The sequence below is a fragment of the Xiphophorus maculatus genome, chromosome 1 (assembly GCF_002775205.1).
Source record: "Xiphophorus maculatus strain JP 163 A chromosome 1, X_maculatus-5.0-male, whole genome shotgun sequence".
Taxonomy (NCBI): domain Eukaryota; kingdom Metazoa; phylum Chordata; class Actinopteri; order Cyprinodontiformes; family Poeciliidae; genus Xiphophorus; species Xiphophorus maculatus.
In genome coordinates this window covers 4,688,919-4,711,534 of record NC_036443.1, presented here as the reverse complement: position 1 = coordinate 4,711,534, position 22,616 = coordinate 4,688,919, and the positions used below count along the sequence as shown (strand labels likewise).

At 40.1% G+C, this 22,616-nt stretch overlaps 1 protein-coding gene across 1 annotated transcript in view; it reads left to right on the top strand.

Moving 5' to 3' along the window:
• The first annotated feature begins 2,056 nt into the window (after nt 1–2,056).
• The window catches only part of ntsr1 (neurotensin receptor 1), a 45,561-nt gene continuing 25,001 nt past the window's right edge, over nt 2,057–22,616 (top strand). Inside the window, exon 1 of the mRNA XM_023326682.1 lies at nt 2,057–2,809. Within this exon, the coding sequence (XP_023182450.1) occupies nt 2,141–2,809 (669 nt within the window). The 5' untranslated portion in view covers nt 2,057–2,140. The remainder of the gene's footprint in view (nt 2,810–22,616) is intronic.

Sequence of the window (22,616 nt, the reverse complement as noted above, 5' to 3'; positions counted from 1 at the left end):
CATATTCAACTCATACACATTTGATCACAAGGAGCATCTGTAGACTGCAGTTCCAACAAAAAACATTCTCTTGTCCTGATGCCGTATTAGACTGTCCACGTTACACCCTTCATCCCAGTAAACACACATTTAAATGGGAGAAAGACTTTGCACTTCAATAAATTATTGATTTATTGTGTGTGTATTACCACCTACACCATCACACACTGCAAGGCCAGGAACAGTACACCAGCAGCCTGGGAAAGAAATAAGATGTACATAAAATTTCAATTTGAAATAAACTAATAACTTTTCACTTTGCATCTTTGTTACTGCTACATCAGTGTTTCCTCATAGACAGTTGGACAAAAAAAATGTTAAAACAGAATTTCTCAGCTCACTTAAGTGAAAAAAAACAAACTTTCTTCTCAACTCATACCAAGGCAGTCATTCTTTAAAATCCACATTGTTTTTAACCTTGCACTGAAATTGTGCATTAACACATTGCGCAGAGCAACCTTTTGTAAGCGTTCAAATTTCATTTTCGACCCAACATGCTTTATTTTTCTTTTCCGTTGCCATAATTTTCATTTAGGGAGAATGAAAGGACCTTGAACAACTGTGAAGATGTGTTGAGAGACAAAAATGTCGACTACTCTTTAACCACAAACTATCCCGGTAAGAGTGTCTTTCAACATCATGTGTATTTGCGTTTCCCAGTGACAAACAAAAGCCCTCAGGTAGACAGATGTCTTAACTATGCATCAGTTTGAAAAATATCAGCGCTTGCGAATCTCTCGGAAGACGTTTCCTGCAGCACCCAAACAGGTGCCTTACAGAGGAACAGAACCATTTGTGTGTGGATGCAATAAACGTGATTAAGTGTGTGCTCGCAGGCCAGAGTCCTGCCCAGTAAAAGAAATGGAGTTATCCACGGAATGGGAAGAGCTGCAGACACACCGCTGGCTGCTAAAGAGCTTGGAAGAAAACAACTTGCTTTCTGTTGGGTTTGTTGGCAATAAAGAGGCAGAGCTGCTTTGCAACACTGGTTTGAACGGTGCCGGCTATTGCCAAGTAACCGTTAGAGCAACAATTCCTCTCTTCCCGTCCAGCGATAATATCTCTGCACGCTGTGAGTGAATCATTAGCAAAGGAGACCCAGCCACAAATGAAGTCCTGAGCACATTGTGATGCATTGAGGTGAGCTCTATGGTTGTCGTCTGACATTATTTCTCTGCATTTCTGTGACAGAGGAAGAGAGGAATACCCTGCAAAACCCCTTCTTAATTAAAATGCGTCTGCATTATTAAATTAAATCCTTTTAGATGAGAAGAGAAAGATCTTAAAGGGCAAATGTCTTCAAATGCTTGGGATTGTTCTCTGCTTCTTCATAATCTAATGTTGGGTTGAAAAAGAACTCAATTAATTTTTATTTCTTTTTTTTTTATAGTGGTGGGACTGGGTTCAGATTTTTAATCAAATGAATTGCAGGGTCTGTAATTAATTAACTGAAATCACATTTTTAATCAAAAGCCATTGATGAATGAAAGAAGAGACATTTTCAGTTCCAAAACCCCTTTGCTGCTAAAGGATCGAATAAATATGAGCTCAACTAAGACATGTGTTGTTTTGAATCTGTTATCTAGATTACTCAAATAATGGTGTTCATATTTTGAACGTGTTAAAATCCATGTAATTAATTAATCAAAAGTAGGGCATCAAAGACCCTGGGTGCTTTTTTTTTAAAGTCCCACATTTAAAAAATAAAAAATGCAAAATTGCAACATCCACTTTAAAGCTCAATGTTTATTTCTTTACTTACCAGCGTAGAGTAACTGGATATTTTTCCTTTATTAGTATTCAGCCCCCCAAATAAAGTCTTATCCCCCCTTTGGCCACCTCTTGCTAAAAGTCTAGTTCCGCTACTGGGAGCAACTTCATAAAATGTATTAATAATCTGCCCGTTCACAGATGAAACTCTCACTAACTGTCCAAGCGTCATCAAAGCGGCGCCAATAGCGAGCGCGCCTCCCTGCTGTGCCAAATATAAAAGCAGCTGCGCTCCGACCTCCACGCATCGGTTCGGTTTTTCTCAAGCAGCAGCAGCTCGCGGATCAGCGCACAGATCGCGATCCTTGGATGCTTCAAATTTAAAAGCAGAATGGATTTAAACTTTACGCTCTCGGAGCGCAACCTGGCCGGCTTTGGCGCGCTGGCGCAGCGGCTGTTTGGGAACAAGTCGCTGTCTCCCGTCGGGAACGACACGGGCGCTCCCAGACCCGAGGAAGAAGACCTGGAGGTGAACACCGACATCTACTCCAAGGTGATAGTCACCGTCATCTACGTGGCTCTGTTCGCCGTCGGCTCTCTGGGGAACTCCATCACCCTGTACACCCTGCTGACCAAAAAGAGCCTGCAGAACCTCCAGAGCACCGTGCACTACCACCTGGCCAGCCTGGCCGTGTCGGACCTGCTCATCCTCGTCCTCTCCATGCCCATCGAGCTCTACAATTTCATCTGGTTCCACCACCCGTGGGTGTTCGGGGACGCCGTGTGCAGGGGCTACTACTTCCTGCGGGACAGCTGCTCCTACGCCACCGCGCTCAACATCGCCAGCCTGAGCGTGGAGCGCTACATGGCCATCTGCCACCCGTTCAAAGCGAAGAGCATCATGTCCCGGAGCCGCACTAAGAAGCTTATCAGCGCCATGTGGATTGCGTCCTTCGCGCTCGCCACTCCGATGCTCTTCACCATGGGCCAAATGACCCGCAACGGGGAGAAGATCTGCACCACCATCGTCTCCGCTGTCACCATGAAGACCGTGCTGCAGGTGGGTGGAGATGGTGCGTGTGCGGGGGTGTGAGTGTGTGTGTGTGTGTGTGTGTGTGTGTGTGTGTGTGTGTGTGTGTGTGTGTGTGTGTGTGTGTGTGTGTGTGTGTGTGTGTGTGTGTGTGCTTCCAGCTGCTGGTCTTTGCGCAGCGAGAGTTACGGAGCCCGAGATATTCACTGCAAATATTCACACATCAGAACTTATAGAATAACCAGCTGTGAAAGGACGGAGTGTGTGTTGCGAAAGATGGAGGAATGCAATGATGGAATTTGTGGTTAAACTGCGGGGTGAAGGCTTTACGCACGGCTGTGTGTCTGATTCCAGTTTGCGCTCCGATGTGTGCGGTCAGAAGACTGCACAGGAATTTACAATGTTATGTAATAGGGTTTATTTTGTTAAAATCTGACATTAACTGTACCATAAATCAGCATTGTTTCAAACTTCATCAACATATAAAAAAAAGTCATGATTTTATTTTCATCTAAAGTGAAGAAAATGATTTAAGGTTAAATCCATCGGTGCTGAAGGGATGTTAGAGGTGTGATAAAGCTATTTTGTTCACTTCTAAATAGGGTTAGGTGATAAGGAGTTAAAATTTGATTGTATTTTTGTAATAATAAAAAATTATTTTTTTTAAAAAAAACTGCTCTCTTTTGTATACAATACTCTCTATTGTTGTTTTAAAACAGGCTTCTTCAGGACACCAGTTGGATAAGAAAGTCTGAATTTAAGCATCAAGCTTCACATAGTGAGCAGAAAGTTATGACCTGCGGGTGTTTATTATAATCTTTAAATAGAACGTCACTTAAGGAATCCTTAACTAATGTTAATAATAACAACATGTTTAGGTTTGGAGATCTGAAAACCTTTACCTTTTGTAACCGAATTTTTATTGTGTGATTAGCGTTCTTATTGCCATGGTGAATGAATGTTAATGTACATTTTGTCTTTTCTTTATCTAATGAAGCGATATTTTCAACCAGATGGCAAAAGTATAAACCAAATCAGTAATACTTCTAAAATAGATTTATGACAGATCATTATTTCTTGGTTAATGTCAAGTTGTCATAACAAAGACATTTTGAATAATGTCAACTTTGTATTAAAAGTGTCATGATTTATCGAATGACACTTTATGACAACAGTCATAAATATTCATGAAGACTTACTCGTGTTTATGACGGTGTCATGTCAGTCTTATTCACAACCTGTCAAATAAAGTGTTACCAATTATTGTGTAAAATAAATTAGGAATACTGCAAACAACTAATAATACCCAAGTTGTTTTGGCCAAACAAACAAATTTGCTCACACATTAGTACGCTAAGATCAAAGATATAAGGAGTTTGTAAAGATATCTCAAATTTACTGTCTTATAAAATCCATTCTGCTGTTAAAGAACTTCACTTTAAAAATTCAGTAGGTTTCACTGACCTTTGGGTGGCTTCGGAGGCCACCGAGTAACAGATGTGGCACATAATGAGTTTGTGATTCATGCCTGTCTTCACATCTCCCTCTCTTGGTCTCACATTTTTGTCTGTTTAATGCCGCCGCTGCAGCTGCTTCTCCTCCTATCCTGTTTCCTCTTCCTACCATCTTTACATTGCGCTGACTTAAAGGCAAGAGTGATAGTAAATCCTTAATGTATTGTGGTGCTAAACCGTTCAGTGGTTTATAAACTAGCAACAATATTTTAAAGTCTATTTTCTGAGCTAAAGGAAGCCAGTGGAAGGCCTTTAGAACTGGTGTTATCTATCTGCCTGGTTTTAGTCAGAATGGCAGCAGCAGCATTCTGGATCTGCTGCAGCTGGAGGATTGATTTGTTAGTCAGACCTAACTGTCTTCATTTGTCTCTGAAGGTTCAGGTCAGAGTCCATCACTGCACTCAGATTTCAGGCCTGATCGCTAGTTTCTAGCTCTAATAACTGACTTTTGATTGTTCTTCTTTTGCTCCAAAGACAATAACTTCAATTTAGTTTCTATTCAGCTGGAGAAAGTTATGGCACATCCACCCAGGTAGGGTTAGAGTTCAGGCTGTATGGCAGTACCAAGACTGGAAGTCTTGATAACTTTATGACAGGAATAATTATCTATTGCATCTGTGACCAATTTATAGTTCTAACCCAAATGTTCGTCACACTTTAATGGAGCCTTTCCGCTGCTTTTGTCTCTCTTTGATGTCTTATTTTGTCATTGATAGTTTAAGATTAGCTGAGAAACACTGAATTTTGCTTCGCTGGATTAGAAATTGCTGAGATGACTAGATAAAATACTGCCACAGTTTTTTTTTGCTACTCTGTGCCAACTTGCTCCTCTGCATCAACATGCTGTTTGCCTCGTCCCCTCATACCCTCTGTCTCGTCTTTGTTCTTCTCCTTCTATTCACCATTCCAACATAATAATCACCAACTGGAGCTGCAGAGTTGCTGAAAGATTGTATTCTTGGTTGCTTTGGTTAAATTTATACATAGAAAAGGCACAAGCATATATTTTCTCTTCACAGAAGAAAATCTCTTCCAAAACATTAATTCTACAGAAGAATCAGTGACCAAGACAAGCCAATACCTTGTACAGAATTTTCTAGGAGTGCATGTGTTTCTGATGTTTGCATGCACTGACAGGTTGTGCCTGTTGGTTTCAGCACCAGAGGCTCCACGCATTTAGCCTCTTTCCACAGCAATCAGGAACTTTGAGTGGCGAGACGGTACATATGTGCCTCACCAGGCTTGTAGATGCTTGGAAAGACAAAGTGCAGAGGGGACGGAGGAAGACGGAGGACGGATCTTTGTGGATTAATAGGAGCACAGAGGGAACTCTGCTCGGGGTGATAGTCCAGCCGTCTTGAATTCTTTCGCTGCTTAATCGGCGCCATAAATGGCAAAAATAAATAATGCAGCTACTACTAGTTAGTAGAGTGCAGCAGGACTGCAACAAAAAAAAAGTGAGATCCAGGAACAGGATCTTACATTCCACAAATGACCTCCCCTAGTGGGTAAAAGTGGTCTTCTATATGTAGTAAATTCAAATTCACATGCCAACACACCCCCACATTTCTCATCATTATCATGCAGTCAGACAGTGGAAAGCTGACTGGATATGTGGCCTGGCTGTGATGATTTCTGTCCCTGCCTGGCCAGTTAATACCTGCTGCTAATATATTAATCCTTCCTCAGTCTGTTCCCGATAATTAGATGTGTTATCAATTCATGAAATGCCAGTGCCGTTTAATGTGGATTCACCACGTTGCCTGATACTGATCTGCTTGCCCCCTCTCAGGTTGATGTTGATAAATTCCTATGCTTCTTTGCCAAAAGTATTGGCCCCCACTCTGCAGGTCTGACAGCTTCAGCTCTTCCGAGAAGCATGTCTGCAAGGTTAGGAGAATGTCGAATGTCATCCTTCGTGAAGAGCATTTGTAAGGTCAGACACTGATGTAGGACTGTGTCACAAGCTCCCCTCTAATTCATCCCAGATGTTTTCTATCAGTTTGAGGTTAGGACTCTGGCCAATCAAGTTTTTCCATACTAAGGTTATTCATCTCACAGCAGGAGGATGAAAATGACCTAATATGTATTGTTATGCTGGAGCATTAAGAATTCATTTCTCTGGAACTAATGGTCAGAGCTCAACTCCTGAAGAACGGCTCTACATCATTATCCCATTTGGGCCAAATTTTACTCTAGACCCAGTGAAGTCACCAAAGTCCTATTCCCACAGTGGGGCTCTGGTGGTTTTTAATTACTGCTCTGCTGGGTGGGGCTGTCTTTTAGATGAACAGTCCCAGCGTCAGAAAAGTAGCTAAATGTGATCTGCATGTAATAGAAACACAACACGACCAAACAATGTCAATGTCAAGGAAGAGAGCCAGAAAAGACTGCCAGCAGGGAGACAGTTTCGACAAACGGTGGGTCAAATTTTTGTATGGCATTTGCCCTTTTGGTGCAACCAGTGACCCTAGCCCCTAGCCAATCAGTGACCGACATTTTTCTGATGTCACATCCCTAGTTCCAGCACGCTTGGAAGCAAAGTGACAAAGGTTTCAAATAAAGGGGCTGGGATCCTATGGCTGTTACTAATGGAAACCCCATATAACTGAGTACAGCTTAATCTAGCAGCTCCAAGCAGCCACTAGTGGAAACGAGTCAGAAGTACTGTTGTCCTGGTAACTATCAAACCCAGACTCCACAAATGGACTCTTGTCTCTCTATTGGTCTAGACTCCAGAAGCTATATGGTTTTCTCCACTTAGTTATCTCATGTCTTTTCTTCCTGTGGCCTTGTCTTGGGTTTCCTATGTGTCCTGTCCTCAGCTTTAATTTTTTTTTTTTTTTTTACATTTTATTCAGATTGTTTTCTTTTTGATAAATCTGACCTTTTTTTTAGATGTTTGCAACAAAGACTGAAGTCTCTAAACTTCTTCAAGAAGCACCGTGTGCTCTGCCACTTCTTGTGGATGTTTTTGGTGTTGCACCTCGAGTCCAGTCTGGACGACGGGACAGTTTCTAAATGTTTACCCTCAGCAGCTTAAAAGTGTTGGTGTAGTGCCATAGAGCAAAACATTGGTCTGCTGAAGATTGAGGAAAATGGTCTTAATATGTAAACACATTACTTTGTGGTATTTTATTGTGACAACAGTGAAGGTGGGAATAAAACGTATTACAGAAATCTTCAGACTTTCTGGGAAAACATGTCTGTGCTCGGTCAGAGCACCACAAACAGGAATACTGCCTTAAAAGTAAACAGAATCATCATCAAAAAGGCGACTTCAGTAGACTATCTATGTCAAGTGGTTCCATTTCTACGTCTTAACAGCAGAGAAGAATTGTATTTTGAATGTATTGATGTTTCTCTGGGCAGTTCAGTGGTGCAGGAAGAAGTCTCTGGTTTCCTGACCGAGGCTGTTGTGCTTGGAGTTTCCATGTTTGGGCATGAGTGCGGGCTTTTCTGGTGTATTGACTTCCTCTCACTCTTGAAGAAACATACATGACATACATGTTATTTTGACAGATGAATAACATCTTCTTGAAACATGTTAGGTGGAAAATATGGACTCAGATTTAGTAACCAGACCTGCTTTAACTCCGTAGCAAATTTTACAGCCCGAATAAGAAAACAGTCAAGCCCAGAAAATTAGACACTGTGGAGCTGTCTTTTATGATCTACATATGTCTGCATATGTGGAAATTATTGAAAAGATCACGCCGTTGGAGGAAAGTGAACTTTCTCCAGTTCCCATAGTTTCTGTATATTTTCCTGTTAGATAAATGTTTTTTATTCCGTCGCCTCAGTGAGCACTTAGAGGGAAGCCGGTGCACTTTTGAGCTTGTTTGCCTTTGCAACATTAAGTGGCCTCATGCTGTGATGCAAGGGGGCGAGTTGTTTGTGCAGCATGGTGAGTTTGAACTGCAAACCTTCCAGTTCATCCGTGAGGAAAGACTTTTGCATTATTCCTTCTTTGCTTGGTTACGATGCATATTTTTTTTCTCTCCGAGTGGCGTTAGTTTCAACAGTGTTAGCATTTTTCCAGGAGGTCTTCTTGGGACTTGGGACCGGATTTACATAATCTATAGGCTGAAATTTAGTCCATATCCATGTATAAACCAGCTCAAGCCCAATCAGTATTGACTAAGAGCATCTTGTCACATATCAGCCTAAGGGATTTAGGTCTAGATTTTACCTTACATTAAATTGTAAAGTAATGAGTGCATTTTGGTGTAAGCCATTCCACTGAAACCCGTATTTGTTGTCGTACTGGAGTGTCCCAGTCTGGCCCAGTCTCAGGTTTTTTGCAATTCAGCAGGTTTTCTTTCACAATTTTCCTGTATTTAGCTCTATACATATAGAATTTCCTTGTTCCTGCTGAAAGTTTCTCCAGAGCATGATGTCGCCAACCACCATGTTTCATAGTTGTGATGGTTTTTGGGGTAATGTGTAACGTCCAGATGTATTGTTTCACAAGTGTGCATCCTCCTCTATATTTTTGCTTCATGGCTGTAGCAAACCTTTGAGGGAACTTTTCCTTGCTGTTGCACTAGGCTCTTTCACAGATGGTGGTTCATTTTCTGTGAGATGCTAAAAGCTTGGAATACCATTTTATAACCCGACCTGCTTTACACAATGCGTAGTAATACGCTGATGCAGGCAAACAAAAACGCTAAATTTAGTCTGTCTACAAACCTGGGTCTCTGTTCAGTTGAAGTTATTTCTGGTGCAGTTTGATTTTATGAGAATGGCAAGTGGATCAGAAACCGCTCCAAAAACAGGAAGTGAACTAAATCACAGGGTATTCTGTGTAAATACAACTAAAACAAGCGTGCAAGTCAAACATTTGCAGGTGAAATGGTTCCTGTTTTCTCTTTTTTTCTTCTTTTTTCAGCTTTAGGACAAAAGAGAAATCTTTAAGCTGCTTAAATCTGACACCACTTCATTGTCATTTGCATTTTGTGAACAATGAAGTTGCGCTTAATGACTTCTTCTTGTGTCATTTCTGTCAGTGAATCCTGGTACATCGCCACTATAAACAAGGCGGGTCCAGGTTGTTCAGAGAGCTTGGTCGGTTTGACAGTGCAGTGTCAAAATCGAACTAAGTCTACCTGACCACTGGGTGTGAGAACATACCAGATTTCACTGAATACGTTGAAGTTTTGTGGCTGTGACAAAATGTGAACAGATGTAGAAGCATGAATAATTTTGCAAAGCATTGTAGGTGAGGGAAGGTGGTGTTAGTGTGAGCTGGGGTTTTGATGTGTGTAATGTTATGTTTTCCTCATGCATGTCTGGTTTTTCTCTCTGTACTCCTGCATCTACCTGCAGCCAAAAAGCAGTCATGACCGGTTGCTTGGTGACTGTAAAGTGACCTTAGTAGGAGATGCAACTGTGGATGTTTGTCGCTGCACTGAACTGCTGAGCTCTCTGTGGTGTACCCCACCTTTAAACATGCTGATTGTGTCAATTGGAGGTAATTCCACTTAATTTTAATTCTATGTCCTATTTTCGGTTTTCCATCTTTCCAGTTGACATGCTCTGTGCTTTCAAAAGTGTTATACTCACTTTTGAAAATAGCCAAAGTTGTCGTTTAGCTATTTTTAAGTAAGATTAATTATTTCGATTTGTCATTTTTTAAGTTCTGGTGGACTGAACCCCTAAGTGTCTCCTCGCTGTTAAGCCCGAGCCAAAGTTGTCTCCTTACAGCTTCAGTGATTCCAACTCTAAGGGATCTGCTAAATATCAAAGTTATGTCAGTTGTGACAGAATGCAGTAACTCTTGAGACTTTTCTTTAAAGATTCGCCAAGGCTGCAGTCAGTTCACTGTCCTCCTCTATGGTCTTACTGAGACGACCCGGCCAAGGTCTGGTTGGTTCACCTACCTAACAGAATGGCTGTGTGTATAAAAAGCAGCTCAAATCTGAGCCAGAGAGGAAAACAGCACATTCACTGAATGGATGAGCTGCATCTAAACCCTGATCATGTTTTTGAGACATAGGAACAAAGGCCGAGATGATGTACTTGAAAATAAATTACTTTTCTTTTGCAAGAAGCACATTAAGTTCATATCTCATTCTAGTCCAATGTAAGGTTGTATTTTTGCAATAAAAACAAAAAACATTCTGGGCATTTTGACGTTCCTTTAAAGTAGTTTTCTGTCAAACATCTTAAAAAAAAATATCTAGTTTCAGCAGGTGGACAGACAGACAGACAGACAGACAGATAGATTACTCATCTGTTGAGACAAGAATGCATGGCTGTGGGGAAATATTTTTTTACAAGCAGATCTCAAACACTCTTACCATCTATATATATATATATATATATATATATATATATATATATATATATAGAGAGAGAGAGAGAGAGAGAGAGAGAGAGAGAGATAGATATAGATATAGATATAGATAGATATAGATAGATAGATAGATAGATTTGTGTAAAGCAATTTAGCTTGTCTGGCATAAAGACAGGACCAAGTGTATCATCTCTAGAAATTGATTTTTCTTCTTGACTGCTTTTCTTACAAACATATGATTTTAGATTGTTTTCAGGCCCATTATATGTCTCTTATCATGCTCACCATCCAATATATTGTGTTTTTTTACGGCCTCAGAAAAGCTCTCAGGATCTAACTAGTTCGCTCTTGCTTCGTCAGAACACACCAAACAAAATGCCTAAAATAGAAACACCCACACGTGTGTATGCGTATACGTTTACCGTCGACACCTTACTGAAAATTTGAAAAGGTATTTTTGTAAAACACCACCCTTGGGCGTTTGGCATTTTGTTTTGTTTTCAAAATATACTTAACAAATTTGGTTCACATGTTCCAGCAGTCTAACAAGGTGGAAGCTCTAGAAATCTAGACATACCTCGGTTTAGAAGCCACGTCTGAGGATGGCCGTCACAGCAGCAAGAGAAAAACAAAAACAAAACAAGCGTTGGACTTCTTTTCAAATAGTTTAAACAGAAAATACAGAGATGGAAAAACAAGCCCCCAATCGCAGTATGAACTAAACAGCAGTCTCCATGAAAAGCAGAAAGTTCAAGTCCAAAATTCAAAACTACCTATTTAAAAATCATATATATACATAAAAAAATGTCAAATAGTGAAATGAATCATGTCTCCCAGTTTTAAAGGCATGCAGCAAATACAGTGTTAATGTTTAAAAGCCAAAAATGTTGGAACATAGAGAAAAATACCTTATTAATTCTGAATGTATTGACAAGTAGACCTATAATAAATATAAAATACATATGAAATCATTTTTCTGAAATAGTGTAAGGATGCTTGCTAGAATTGTATTTTCTGAGAGCTTAACGATAACATTGCAGGAGGAGAGATCTGCTTTTCATACTCTGATTGGGAAAACAGTTGAAATTGATTTTTCAATTTCAAGAGAACAGAGAACGGAGCAGCTTTATTTGTTTTCTTCCACTTTTTTTCCAGTGAGTTTTTGTTTGTAAGCTTTTTTTCATTGCTGCTTATTTCACCTGTCTGGCTTTCAAATTTAACAGGTTAACAAGAGGATTACAAAGCTTCGTATGGATATTGTTAAAATGCATCGACTTCTGTGTTGTTCATGTTAGACACAACACCAGACAGGAACCAGGTTCATTTACGACTCTGATTGTCTCTGCTGGAAACTGTAGAACAGCACGGGACACGCTGTATTTAGCTGTGGAAAGACTTTGGTTTAAACACTGTCAGAAAAGTTTAAATATTTGGATTATTCCCTGCTGAAAGTGTGATGAATACCGTTTATTTACACACAAAGACCCGGGTCAGGCGGATCACCAGGGACGAGATCCTCAGGAGAAGAAAATGTTGTCTAACAGATATTTTAATAAAACACTTCCACATGTTTAGGACGACTTTAGCTTTAACGCTTTAGGCATTTCCTAATTTTTAGTGTTTCTTCATATTAATGATCTAAAATGTTAGTTTGTGACGCATCTCAGGCATGTAAAGATTCAAAAAATAAACAGACATGAAGAAATAGTAAATGAAGCAGCGTCTCATTTTTGTGTCAAAACAAACAAAAAAAAAGAACCAGAACACAACATTAAAGTCTGGGTATTTGTTGCTTATTTGGATGTTTAGAAAACTGGAAATATAAACAAACAATAAAAACTGAAGACAAAGCTTTCAAAATGTTTGTCACATCAAGAGAATTAGGAAATGTTTCCCCTACTTGCAGTTTCCCCAGGAAACTTGACTTGGTAATTATGTTATTCACAAACCGACTTACAGAGTCTTAAGGCAAACACAAAACGAAACATACAATTAAAATAAATAAAGAGTGAGCATATTTGTATGCTCTACTAAAAATTATTTATTTCTTCACGTTTCTTGTGTTTTCCTAAATCAAGTACATATTATTTCCACTACTGCTTGCATCACCTACTGTAAGTATTGGTTTGATGAATGTTATATAGGAAATAATTGATTTGAAAAATTATTTCTTCTGCTTGAATTTGTATTTATGTTATTTATGTATGTTTATTCATTTCTTCATTTTTGTCTTTAAAGTACCAGAGATTGCACATTATTTCATAACTTTTTTTTCTCTGTCTGATTCTATAATTTCTGAGTATTAAATCAGACGTTCTCATCAGCTTCTCAGGTCTTGAGTAATATTTTTACGAAAAGCTTTTACTCTTATTTCTTCAATGGATGCTTCTCACTTTTACTTGAGTAAAAATATCTTGAAGCACTGCTAACAATATAATATTCCTGAAATGTATTTATATACAGTACTTTCATTCTTGCAGTTTGCTTAGTATCATTCATTATCAATAATTATTTGTATTAATTAATGGTAATATTCCTGATGTGATTCCATAACAGACACTCTGGTGTTTTTTCTGATTACCGTCTTTACATGAAATTAACGATGGAATATACATCATTTGTTGCTGGTTTATTGTGGGTGGAGCCAGACATTAGCAGTGAATGAAATGATTAGTATGGATCATGTGTCTGTTGCTTTCTATTTGCAGGAATATATTCATTAGTAAAAATAAAGGACTTAATGGGAGATGTTGGATGGCTGAGATAATTGATTTTTAAATTTTTTTTATTCATTTAGCTTACAAGTTCTGACAAATATGCCTTGCAGCGTGCTTAACATGGACTTTCTATGCTAAATATTTTAGTTCTAGTTAAAGTTCTGTTGTGTCCTTTTAAAACACACACCAGGCTGATGTGAATATCCACGAGCAGCTGTAGAGGTGGCCTCCAGCTACAGGTACCAGTGACCTCAACTGGAGTAATGACACTTCCTGTCTAGTCCTGAGGAGCTTCTTTCGCTGTGTGGTGGAGAGCATTCTCTGCAGCTGCATCACCGCGTGGCACGGCAGCTGCACTGCTGCTGAGAGGATGACCCTGCAGAGGATGGTCAAGGCTGCACAGAGGACTGTGGGGAGCAGACTTCCCTCCACCATGAACCTCTACACGGCACGATGCAGGAGGAGGAGGACGCTCCTCATCATGAAGGACTGTTCCAGCCGCTCCCCTCAGGCAGGAGGCTGAGGAGCATCCAGAGAAGGACCACCACCCTGTCTTCTGCCGTCAGACTACTGAACTCAAGCTGCACCTAATTCAGCTTCATAGACACACACACACTTTTTAAAAATATACATAACTATATATCACATAAATTACTTTATCATTTATTAGTGTCTTAAAATCCAATACTCAGTACCAATTTGGTTCAAAATTTGGACTTGAGTCAATCAAGCTGAGGTGGTATGACAATAAAAAATCCTTGAATCCTACAGAACAGAATGTTTCTCAGGTTTGAACGTATTGCGTTCTTTGCCTCTCAGCTCCTGTTTGACATGAGGATTGCAGGTATTCATGGACTTGTCAGGGCCACTGGAATACAATGTGCACACAGAAAGCAGAGAGGAACGAAACGCAAAGCTACTATTACGTGGCAATCCTGTACAGCACCTTTCATCAAGATTTATGTAAGAGAGTATTTATAAAGCTTAAGAGAAACAGTCTGCATGGCCCAAATGACTGGAAGTCTGACTCTCTGCACTTGCATCCTTGTCTAACCATAATCCTGGCAATAATATAAGTCTGCACTTTGACTTGAAGTGCAGACTGCATTTTGCATGAAAGATTGATTCAAATACGTGATTCATCCACAATTATGTAAAGATTTGAGTTACCTTTCACATCTCACAAACCTTAGATTTATTTGGTAAGCCAAAAGACGAGCGTATTTTGAGTTATTTTGTTGTACCTGACAATGTTTAACATTTTGTTTTGAGCTAAAACACTGACTGTAGATCTTATAAAGAAAGGACCGCTTGAGAATAATTCTTGCTGAGAGACGAATATTAATGCTGCATCATTCATACAGGCAGCTCCCAGACTGTTAACACCAACAGAGCACATACCGTCTCATATGTGTTGTAATGCTGATCCAGGCTGAAACTGAGTTGGGACACAATCAAAAAGAAATCTAAGTCCAGTGAGTACATTTAGTCATAGGAGGAGACGAGTGAGACTTTGTTTCTGTGTAAAACAAATGTACACATTTTACTTCATTTTCAGTTACACTGAAATTTAGAGTATTTAAGTGTAGCTAAATGTTTTATTTTATATTATATATATATATTTCTACCAAGTCATTGTTGATGTTTTTGGTATTTGGTGCATTTGCTCATTTTAAATATTAATTTGCTCTGACTAGGCCTGTCGCGATAAACGATAAATCGATTAATCGTACGATAAATTAAAACTATCGACGTCATTTTAATTATCGGCACTATCGTCTCTTCCGACCTTTTTCTCTTTCAGCTAATGAGACTGAATGAAAAAAGGCTCAACTCCGGTGCTCTCCACCGACTCCTCCCTTCCTCATTTCCTTAGTGTAAAGCCCAGGCACACTACACGATCTTAGAGCTGTTGGCCGATTGTCGGCTCATTTTCAAAACCTGACAGATCACACATTAGCCGACAGAAATCCTTGGTATAACGGTTCGATCGGGTTCGTTCCTGCCGTGTGGTGTCCAACAATGGGCACAAAATAATGGCTACAAGTCCAGTTAACTAATTTTAAAACCAGGCATTAATCAATGCTTTACTACAATCTACCTGCAATGCATGTGGCTAGTGTCAGAGTAAAGTCCTGACTGAATGAAAATCGTTATAACCTGTTTACGTCACGTTAACGAAGAACAGCTGGAAAGTTACCGAGTTTATCAACTGCGGTAGCAATTTCGCTCCAACTCCTCCTCTTGTCATTTCTATATTCTTTGCATGTTAAATAAACATTAATGTTGTTTCCACATATCATCCCCAATGTCCGCTGGACTTCGGGTTGCGCTGTATCAGCTGTTTGGGATTCCCCGACGTAATTTCCCCTCAAAAAACACGGAGGAGAATCCGCGCTTTCTGATTGGCTACCTGTCACATTCAACAGGCTGTGTTAAGATCCCAGTCGGAGAAAACCCCTGATTTGGATCGGAGCGGCAACAATGATCTACCGTAACACACCACACAATCTTAGAAAGACCAACGTGCTAAGATTGTTGTAAGGGGGAAAATAGGAGCAAAAAATCTGTAGTGTGAATTATTGCATCAGGTAGTCGATGTGCCCATCTTCTCTATTTAAATCTAATTATTACTGAAGGGCAACATAATATACAGACTTCATAATCTGCAGTCTTTTGGTTGAATGCAGTATTTATTTCCACTTTGGCTTTATGTTGTTTAGTTTTTTTTCCAAGTGAGTTTTTTGTTAATGGAGACTGAGAATCCATTTTATTTTTGTTTTTGGTTGTTTTGTTTATTTTGTTTATCAGTTCCAGTGTTTAGTGTTCTTTTGAAAATAAAGTGTATCTATCTTTGGCAGGAAATCGCATGCATTATTACGTCATTTCCATTACATCAGTGTAAAAAGGTCTTCAAACAATATTATCGTTTATCGCAATAATTTTTGAGGCAATTAATCGCTTAGCAAAATTTGCTATCATGACAGGCCTAGCTCTGACAAGAGTTTCCTTTTTTTATTATTTTGTAATGACAATAAGTTCTTTGTCATTGTTAAATGCTGTCTTGGTAGCAACTCATTAACTCTGTTAATGAGGCTGGACCAATTTAGGAACTTCAACTATTTTATTAACGGAGGTCCCTGACTTCAGGTGTTGGTGGAAAAAAACAACAATGTAGTTCATTCAATTTTGTCATACCAAAAATATTGATACATTTTTACCTCTTAGATTGAATCTGTTGGCCTAATCAGATCCAAAGTCTGCATGTCTGCATTATTCTGTCTGTTTAGCTCTGTCTGCATTTTCTGTTTTGCCATCATAACAGCAGTGTGAGCTTAACTCTGACGGTAACTCCGTCTTCAATAATTGCTTCTTCCGATGGTGTTTGATGGCCTTTGAACTTAGTGTCTCAACAGTCAGCAATATCAACATCATTACCCAAAGTCAAATTCCTGCATTTCCCGCTCTAATTAACCACTCAATAAAACAAAGCTAAGAATTTACCTCCATCCCATCAACACAGAGGAGCCACTACCCGTAAAATCTTAAATAAAATCTCCATATTTTGTATTAAGTTTGTATAGTTAAAGCCTCCTGTTGTATTAAATGCAGACTCTTTTGAACCATGTGAACATCTGTAAACAACTCATTAACTCTGTTAATGTTACACAGACAAATAAGAACAGTAGTGTTAAGACGCTGGCAATGGTGCTAATGGTTCAAAAGCTCGATCCATTAAAACACTTCAGTATTCATGTAAAACTCAATAACTGGTCTGTTTCTTTCACTCTGCATGTCTATAGTTCAGAAAATTGTTGCGGCAGTAAAGGACATCCATTCTCCGGCCTGTTGCCGGGGATACGTTACAATGAGATAAACAGTTCTGTGAAAACGTCTGTACAGCCACACTGAACAGCTTTCATAATCTGACCAGTGCATTTATGGTCACAACACAGTATCTCAATCAGATGTAAGTCTGCACTTTGACTTGGCCGCTTCAAAACCTTCATTTTGCTGGATTTTTATCAGAACCACTCAGAAGTGAACTTTCTGGTGTGCTTTGAATCATTTTCCTGCTGAGCAACCTTACAGCACACAGGCTTATATGGATGAATGTTTTCCTTTAGGATCTTCTAGTGGACAACAAAATTAGTGCTTCTGTAATTGAAAATAAGTTTTTCAGGTACATTTTTTATATTTAAAAAAAAATGTATATATATATATATATATATATATATATATATATATATATATATATATATATATATATATATATATGGCTATCTTTGGCGGTTCTTTGGGCCTGGTGCCTGTCTCAGTCATTGGGTGAGAGGTGAGGTATATCCTAGACGGGTCACCAGCCCATCGCATGGCGTCTAAATAAATAAATCAGGGCCTTTATGATGTAGTTTGACACATGTGAGTTGGGCCTTTATGATATTTTTTAAGTCATAAAGGGTTTTTGCATGGGTGTGATCATAAAGCCAGCAGGCTTTACCTGCAGCAACCCACTCTATCAGAGCCAGCAACTCTAATAGACTGGACAAAATCATCAGGAAAGCTGGCTCTGTACTGGGACTAAGGCTGGAGTCCCTGGAAACTGTGGTGGAGAGGAAGACACTGAAGAAGTCCTCTGAAGTAATTCTGTCTATTATGGACGATAAACAGCACCCTCTCCACCACATAGTGGACAGACAGTGGAGCATCTTCTCACATAGGCTGCTCCAGCTCTGCTGTCGTAGGGACAGATACAGGAAATCCTTCCTGCCACATGCCATCTCACTGTACAATAAAAGCTAAATCATTGTTCTGCATTAATCAGTCCGATTTTGCACAACTACACTGTGGCACACTTGCTGTACATATATTTACATATACATACTGTATCTGCATTTTTTGAATCTTTGCAAGGACTGCTCTAAGTTGCTTTTTATATTAACAGCATTTCATATTTTTACAATTTATAGACAACTACTACTCAGTGGTAGTTGTTATTGTATCTTGTCTCTATGCTGTAACTGCGAAGTAATTTCCCTGCTGGGATGAATAAAGTACTTCTATTCTATTCTATTCAAACTAAGTGTCCTTTGATTGGTTGTTTTTCTACACCAGTAACAGTAAAAACAGATTAAGCGAGGTTTATAGTTGACACACTGAACTGGACATGAGGGGTTTGTGCACCAATCATCCCTTTACCTGTCCTCACACAATATTATTTCCAAAACATGATGCCTTCTTGTGTACTTTCGATATTTTTGTAGGTTTTAAAAATGTTTCAACACAAGAACATGGTGGGCTGCCCTAGCGGCCCTACCATCGGGCTTAGCAGGTTTTCTGGGGGAATCCCCTGTATCTGCCCAGAATTTATATAGCGGACAGAAAAAAAAACAATCATTAAAAGACTCACCAAAGTGCAAAAACTGAGTTGAGGACTTAATTTTGCACCCTGGATCATATTCTACTGGCAGGCTTTGTGGAGCTGGCTGGTTTATCCGGACTGAACTACACCTTCGTTTTAAAGGTCAGGGAAGGCTAAAGTTGGTGATTGAAGAAGAAATTTGTTCTTTCCAGTCCAGCAGGGCTCTCAAAATCTGGTTCATTCAGGGGGTGGGGGGTTTCTGCAGCAGTACAGAATTAGAGTAAACTTATAAGAGGAAAAATGCAAAACAGAAATTGCAGATGATCGTACACATTAGCTGTAGTTTAACAGCACTAAATGATCTGCTAGTGTAACCTGAATCTGGGGGATGGTTTATTACAGGAGAGAATTTTGTCCAGTTTAATTTTTATTTACAAGAAACAGTAAAACAAATTGAAAAACATATTGTAAAGAATTCGGAATTGGTGGCGTCCTAATCATCAGCTGGGTCAACCGGCCGCCCGTTTCCCCTTTTTCTGTTTTCGGGCACAATGTTTCCTTTTGACCGTTGGTCCTCACACCCTGCTGTGCCAGTCCATTGTCCTCAACAGCCGCCGTCTCCCAAGCACGGATTTCAGTCTTGGTGATATATTACCAGCTGAACTGTCTCAGAGTTGTACACAGGCTGCATCTCAGACAAAGAAATAACGAAGGTTAGTGGAATCCTTCCTCTGCTTGAGCTGGGAGACGAAGTCATGGCAGATAAAGGCTTCCTCATTCAAGACCTCCTTCATGAAGTTGGAGCCAAACTCACCATTCCTCCATTTAGGCATCCTGGCCAGTTCAGCAAGAAAGAGACAGAGGAGACCCAGACCATTGCTCCACTGCGAATCATTGTAGAGCGAGCAATCGCCAGAGTAAAGTGCTACCACATCTGGGATTCTCCGGTGCCTCTCACTTTAATAGGAACTGTCAATCAAATCTGGCACAACTGTTGTGTTTTGGCAAATTATCAAGGCCCATTTTGTGTTGCAGACTAAATTATTTCTGTAGGTTAATTGTTGTAGTGCTGTGTAAAAAGTTATTTAAATGTCTAGACTTAAAAAAAAAATTCAATTAAAACACACTTGAGCAGCATACTGTACTGTTCTTTTTGTATTTTCTTGTTTAAGTTGAATTGCAAAGAAAACAAATCAATTAATATATATCAAATCTAACAATAGTTGCACATACTTAAGAAAACCTTAAAAAGCTATTTTAAAACACAGGTTATAAGACAACTGCAGTTAAGAACACAAATTTTCGTAAATTATGCAACTGCCTTTTAAAGAAACTTGCACATCTGTATACGTTTCATGAGTAACAACTATTTACACACAGCTTGAGATTGGATATTTGAAATACAAAGAAACAAAAGGATAAGTTATAATTAAGTTTATAATTCTTATTGCATTGACATGAACACATCAATGAAGGTGTTGAAGTAAAATGAGTCCAGTTTAGATTTCATTTGATCAATCAAAGACTCATCACGCCACACCCGCTCAACAGTTATTGTTGTTGGTGTGTCCGTGACAAAGTCGCACCATTCCAATCCGCTGATTGCCAGCTGACCCTCTACCTGCCAGTAGTGTGCGTGTGAATGCCTCAAAACAGCCTAGCCATCCTGAACCTTGAGGTGAGCAACCTGAGACACGTCACTCTTCATGCTGCTTTTTACCTCAACCAGTCCAAACGGGGGGATTCTGATGGGTCACACACCTTGCCATCTGGAGTTGCACCAAGATAGGATGTGTCAGGGCGAACAATGAATCCCACAGGGAGCACATTGACCCTCAACATCTCAGCATAGTTTGCAAGCACCTCAGACTCCATCTGCAGACCACGCTTCATGGCGGCAGTTTGTCTAGTGGACCCCCTGATCATCCGAGATGCCAGTGCTGTGGCAGCAGACTCCTCCTCTGCACTTCCTCTGCAAGCATCACAGAAACGGCTAGCAGTGAGTCTTGGTTGTCGAAGTTGTACCCATGCAGGACATCTGGACTGCTCTCTTGTTCTGGCCTCTATTTCATAAGACATTTCCAGTGACACTTGCAGAGACTGAAGATGCATAAGTTGACCGAGTTTGGGCACAAAACACATATTCGGAAGACTATGCAGCATCAAAGGACGAGAAGGGAAATCTGGAGCCATGTGGTGCAAAATGATGCTACCAGATGACTTCTCAGGTGGGCATTGATAAGACATTGGTGAGCCCTGTGGCACAGGCCCAAGTTTGGATGGAACCAGCTCCAAATTTGAGTTAATTAAGTAATGATGATGAAAAGGACCGGAGGAGGAGAGACATTTTTCAGGGTACTGGAATTACGGTCACCAAAACGGAAGTGCCGCAGTCCTTTGAGATGCAGCTTCCGGTTGCCGTGAAAAAGGTCTATAGCCATCAGCTAAGCCGAGCTGCTTTCAGCCATGAAGTTTTTTTATTCAAACTTGAGCAGTTTTCTGGTGTTTCTGCTGAGGTAGTGACATCAGTTTGTGACATCATGCACATTGACGTTACAAAGAGTGACTCTCCTTGTTGAGCTAGCCTGCGTCATAACGTCATAACCATTGCAGAAGAGAGAGAAGCAAGCAGAAGGATTGTCTCCTAACAAGTTTGAGCAGTTTTTTGATTTGTCCAGACAAAAAGAATCAAAAATGAGTAAGAGCAACACGGCATCATCTTCTCATTCTTGCAATGACAACATCCAACTTGCTAGAGAGACACAGAAGCTACGTGACATCTTGAAAGATATCAACATGATGTCAGCAGAGAGACAGTCGCTGATAAAAGCAAACGAGGACCTGAAGATGCAAGCGAGAAACATTCAAAAAGCTGCACATGACATACAGAAGCTGCTTCAGGAGAAAGACAGTGAATTTTAAAAAGTGTTTAATCAAAATAAAGCTTTAAAGGAGGATAACACTACATTGAAACAGATGAACACTACCTTGGACCAGAAAATCACCTCCTTGAAGCAGACAAACACCACACTGAAGCACAAATACACTACATTGGAGCAAAAAAACACGGTCAAGGGTCAGAAATACACAACACTGAAGCAGAAATACACGTCACTGCAGCAGAAAAACACCACGTTGGAGCAGAAAAACAACACGTTGGAGGAAAAAAACACAGTCTTGGGTCAGAAATACAGCTCATTGAAGAAGATAAAAGCTGCCTTGGGTCAGAAAAACACCACCCTGGAGCAGAAAAGGACAGTCTTGGACCAGAAAATCACCACCCTGGAGCAGGAAAACATCGCACTGGAGGAGAAAAGTAACATACTGGCGAAAGAAAAGACTGCCTTGGAGCAGAGAAACACCATCCTGCAGCAGAAAATCACCACCGTAGAACAGGAAAATGCCGCCATGGAACAGGATTTCACCGTCCTAGCAGAGGATTACACCGCCCTGCAGGAGCAATGGAACACCTTAGTACATGAAAACACCACTCTGCAGCAGAGAATCCCCTTTTTGGAGGTGATAAATCGCGCCCTGGACCGGAGAAACCAACACTTGCAACGGGACAACATCATTTTTGAGATGGAGAACAACGACATGCAGCAGCACAACGACGACTTGAATCAGAGAAGAAGGGCCCTGGAGCGTGAAAAAACCAAGCTGTTGCTGTCAGTCACTTCTCTGGAGGTGAAACGCATTGTCCTGGAGAAGACGAGCACAGACTTGGAGGAGGAAAAAAGTACACTGGCAAAAGAAAACACCGCCCTGCGGCAAAAATACGCTGCCTTGGAGGAGGAAAAAAGAGCCCTAGAGCAGAAAAACACCGCCCTGGAGCAGGAAAACTCCACCCTGAAGCTGAAAAGCACCACCCTGGAGCATATAAACACAGCCATGGAGGAGGAAAACACCAACCTGCAACCTGAAGTGGACCAGCTGAACAAGCTGAGGG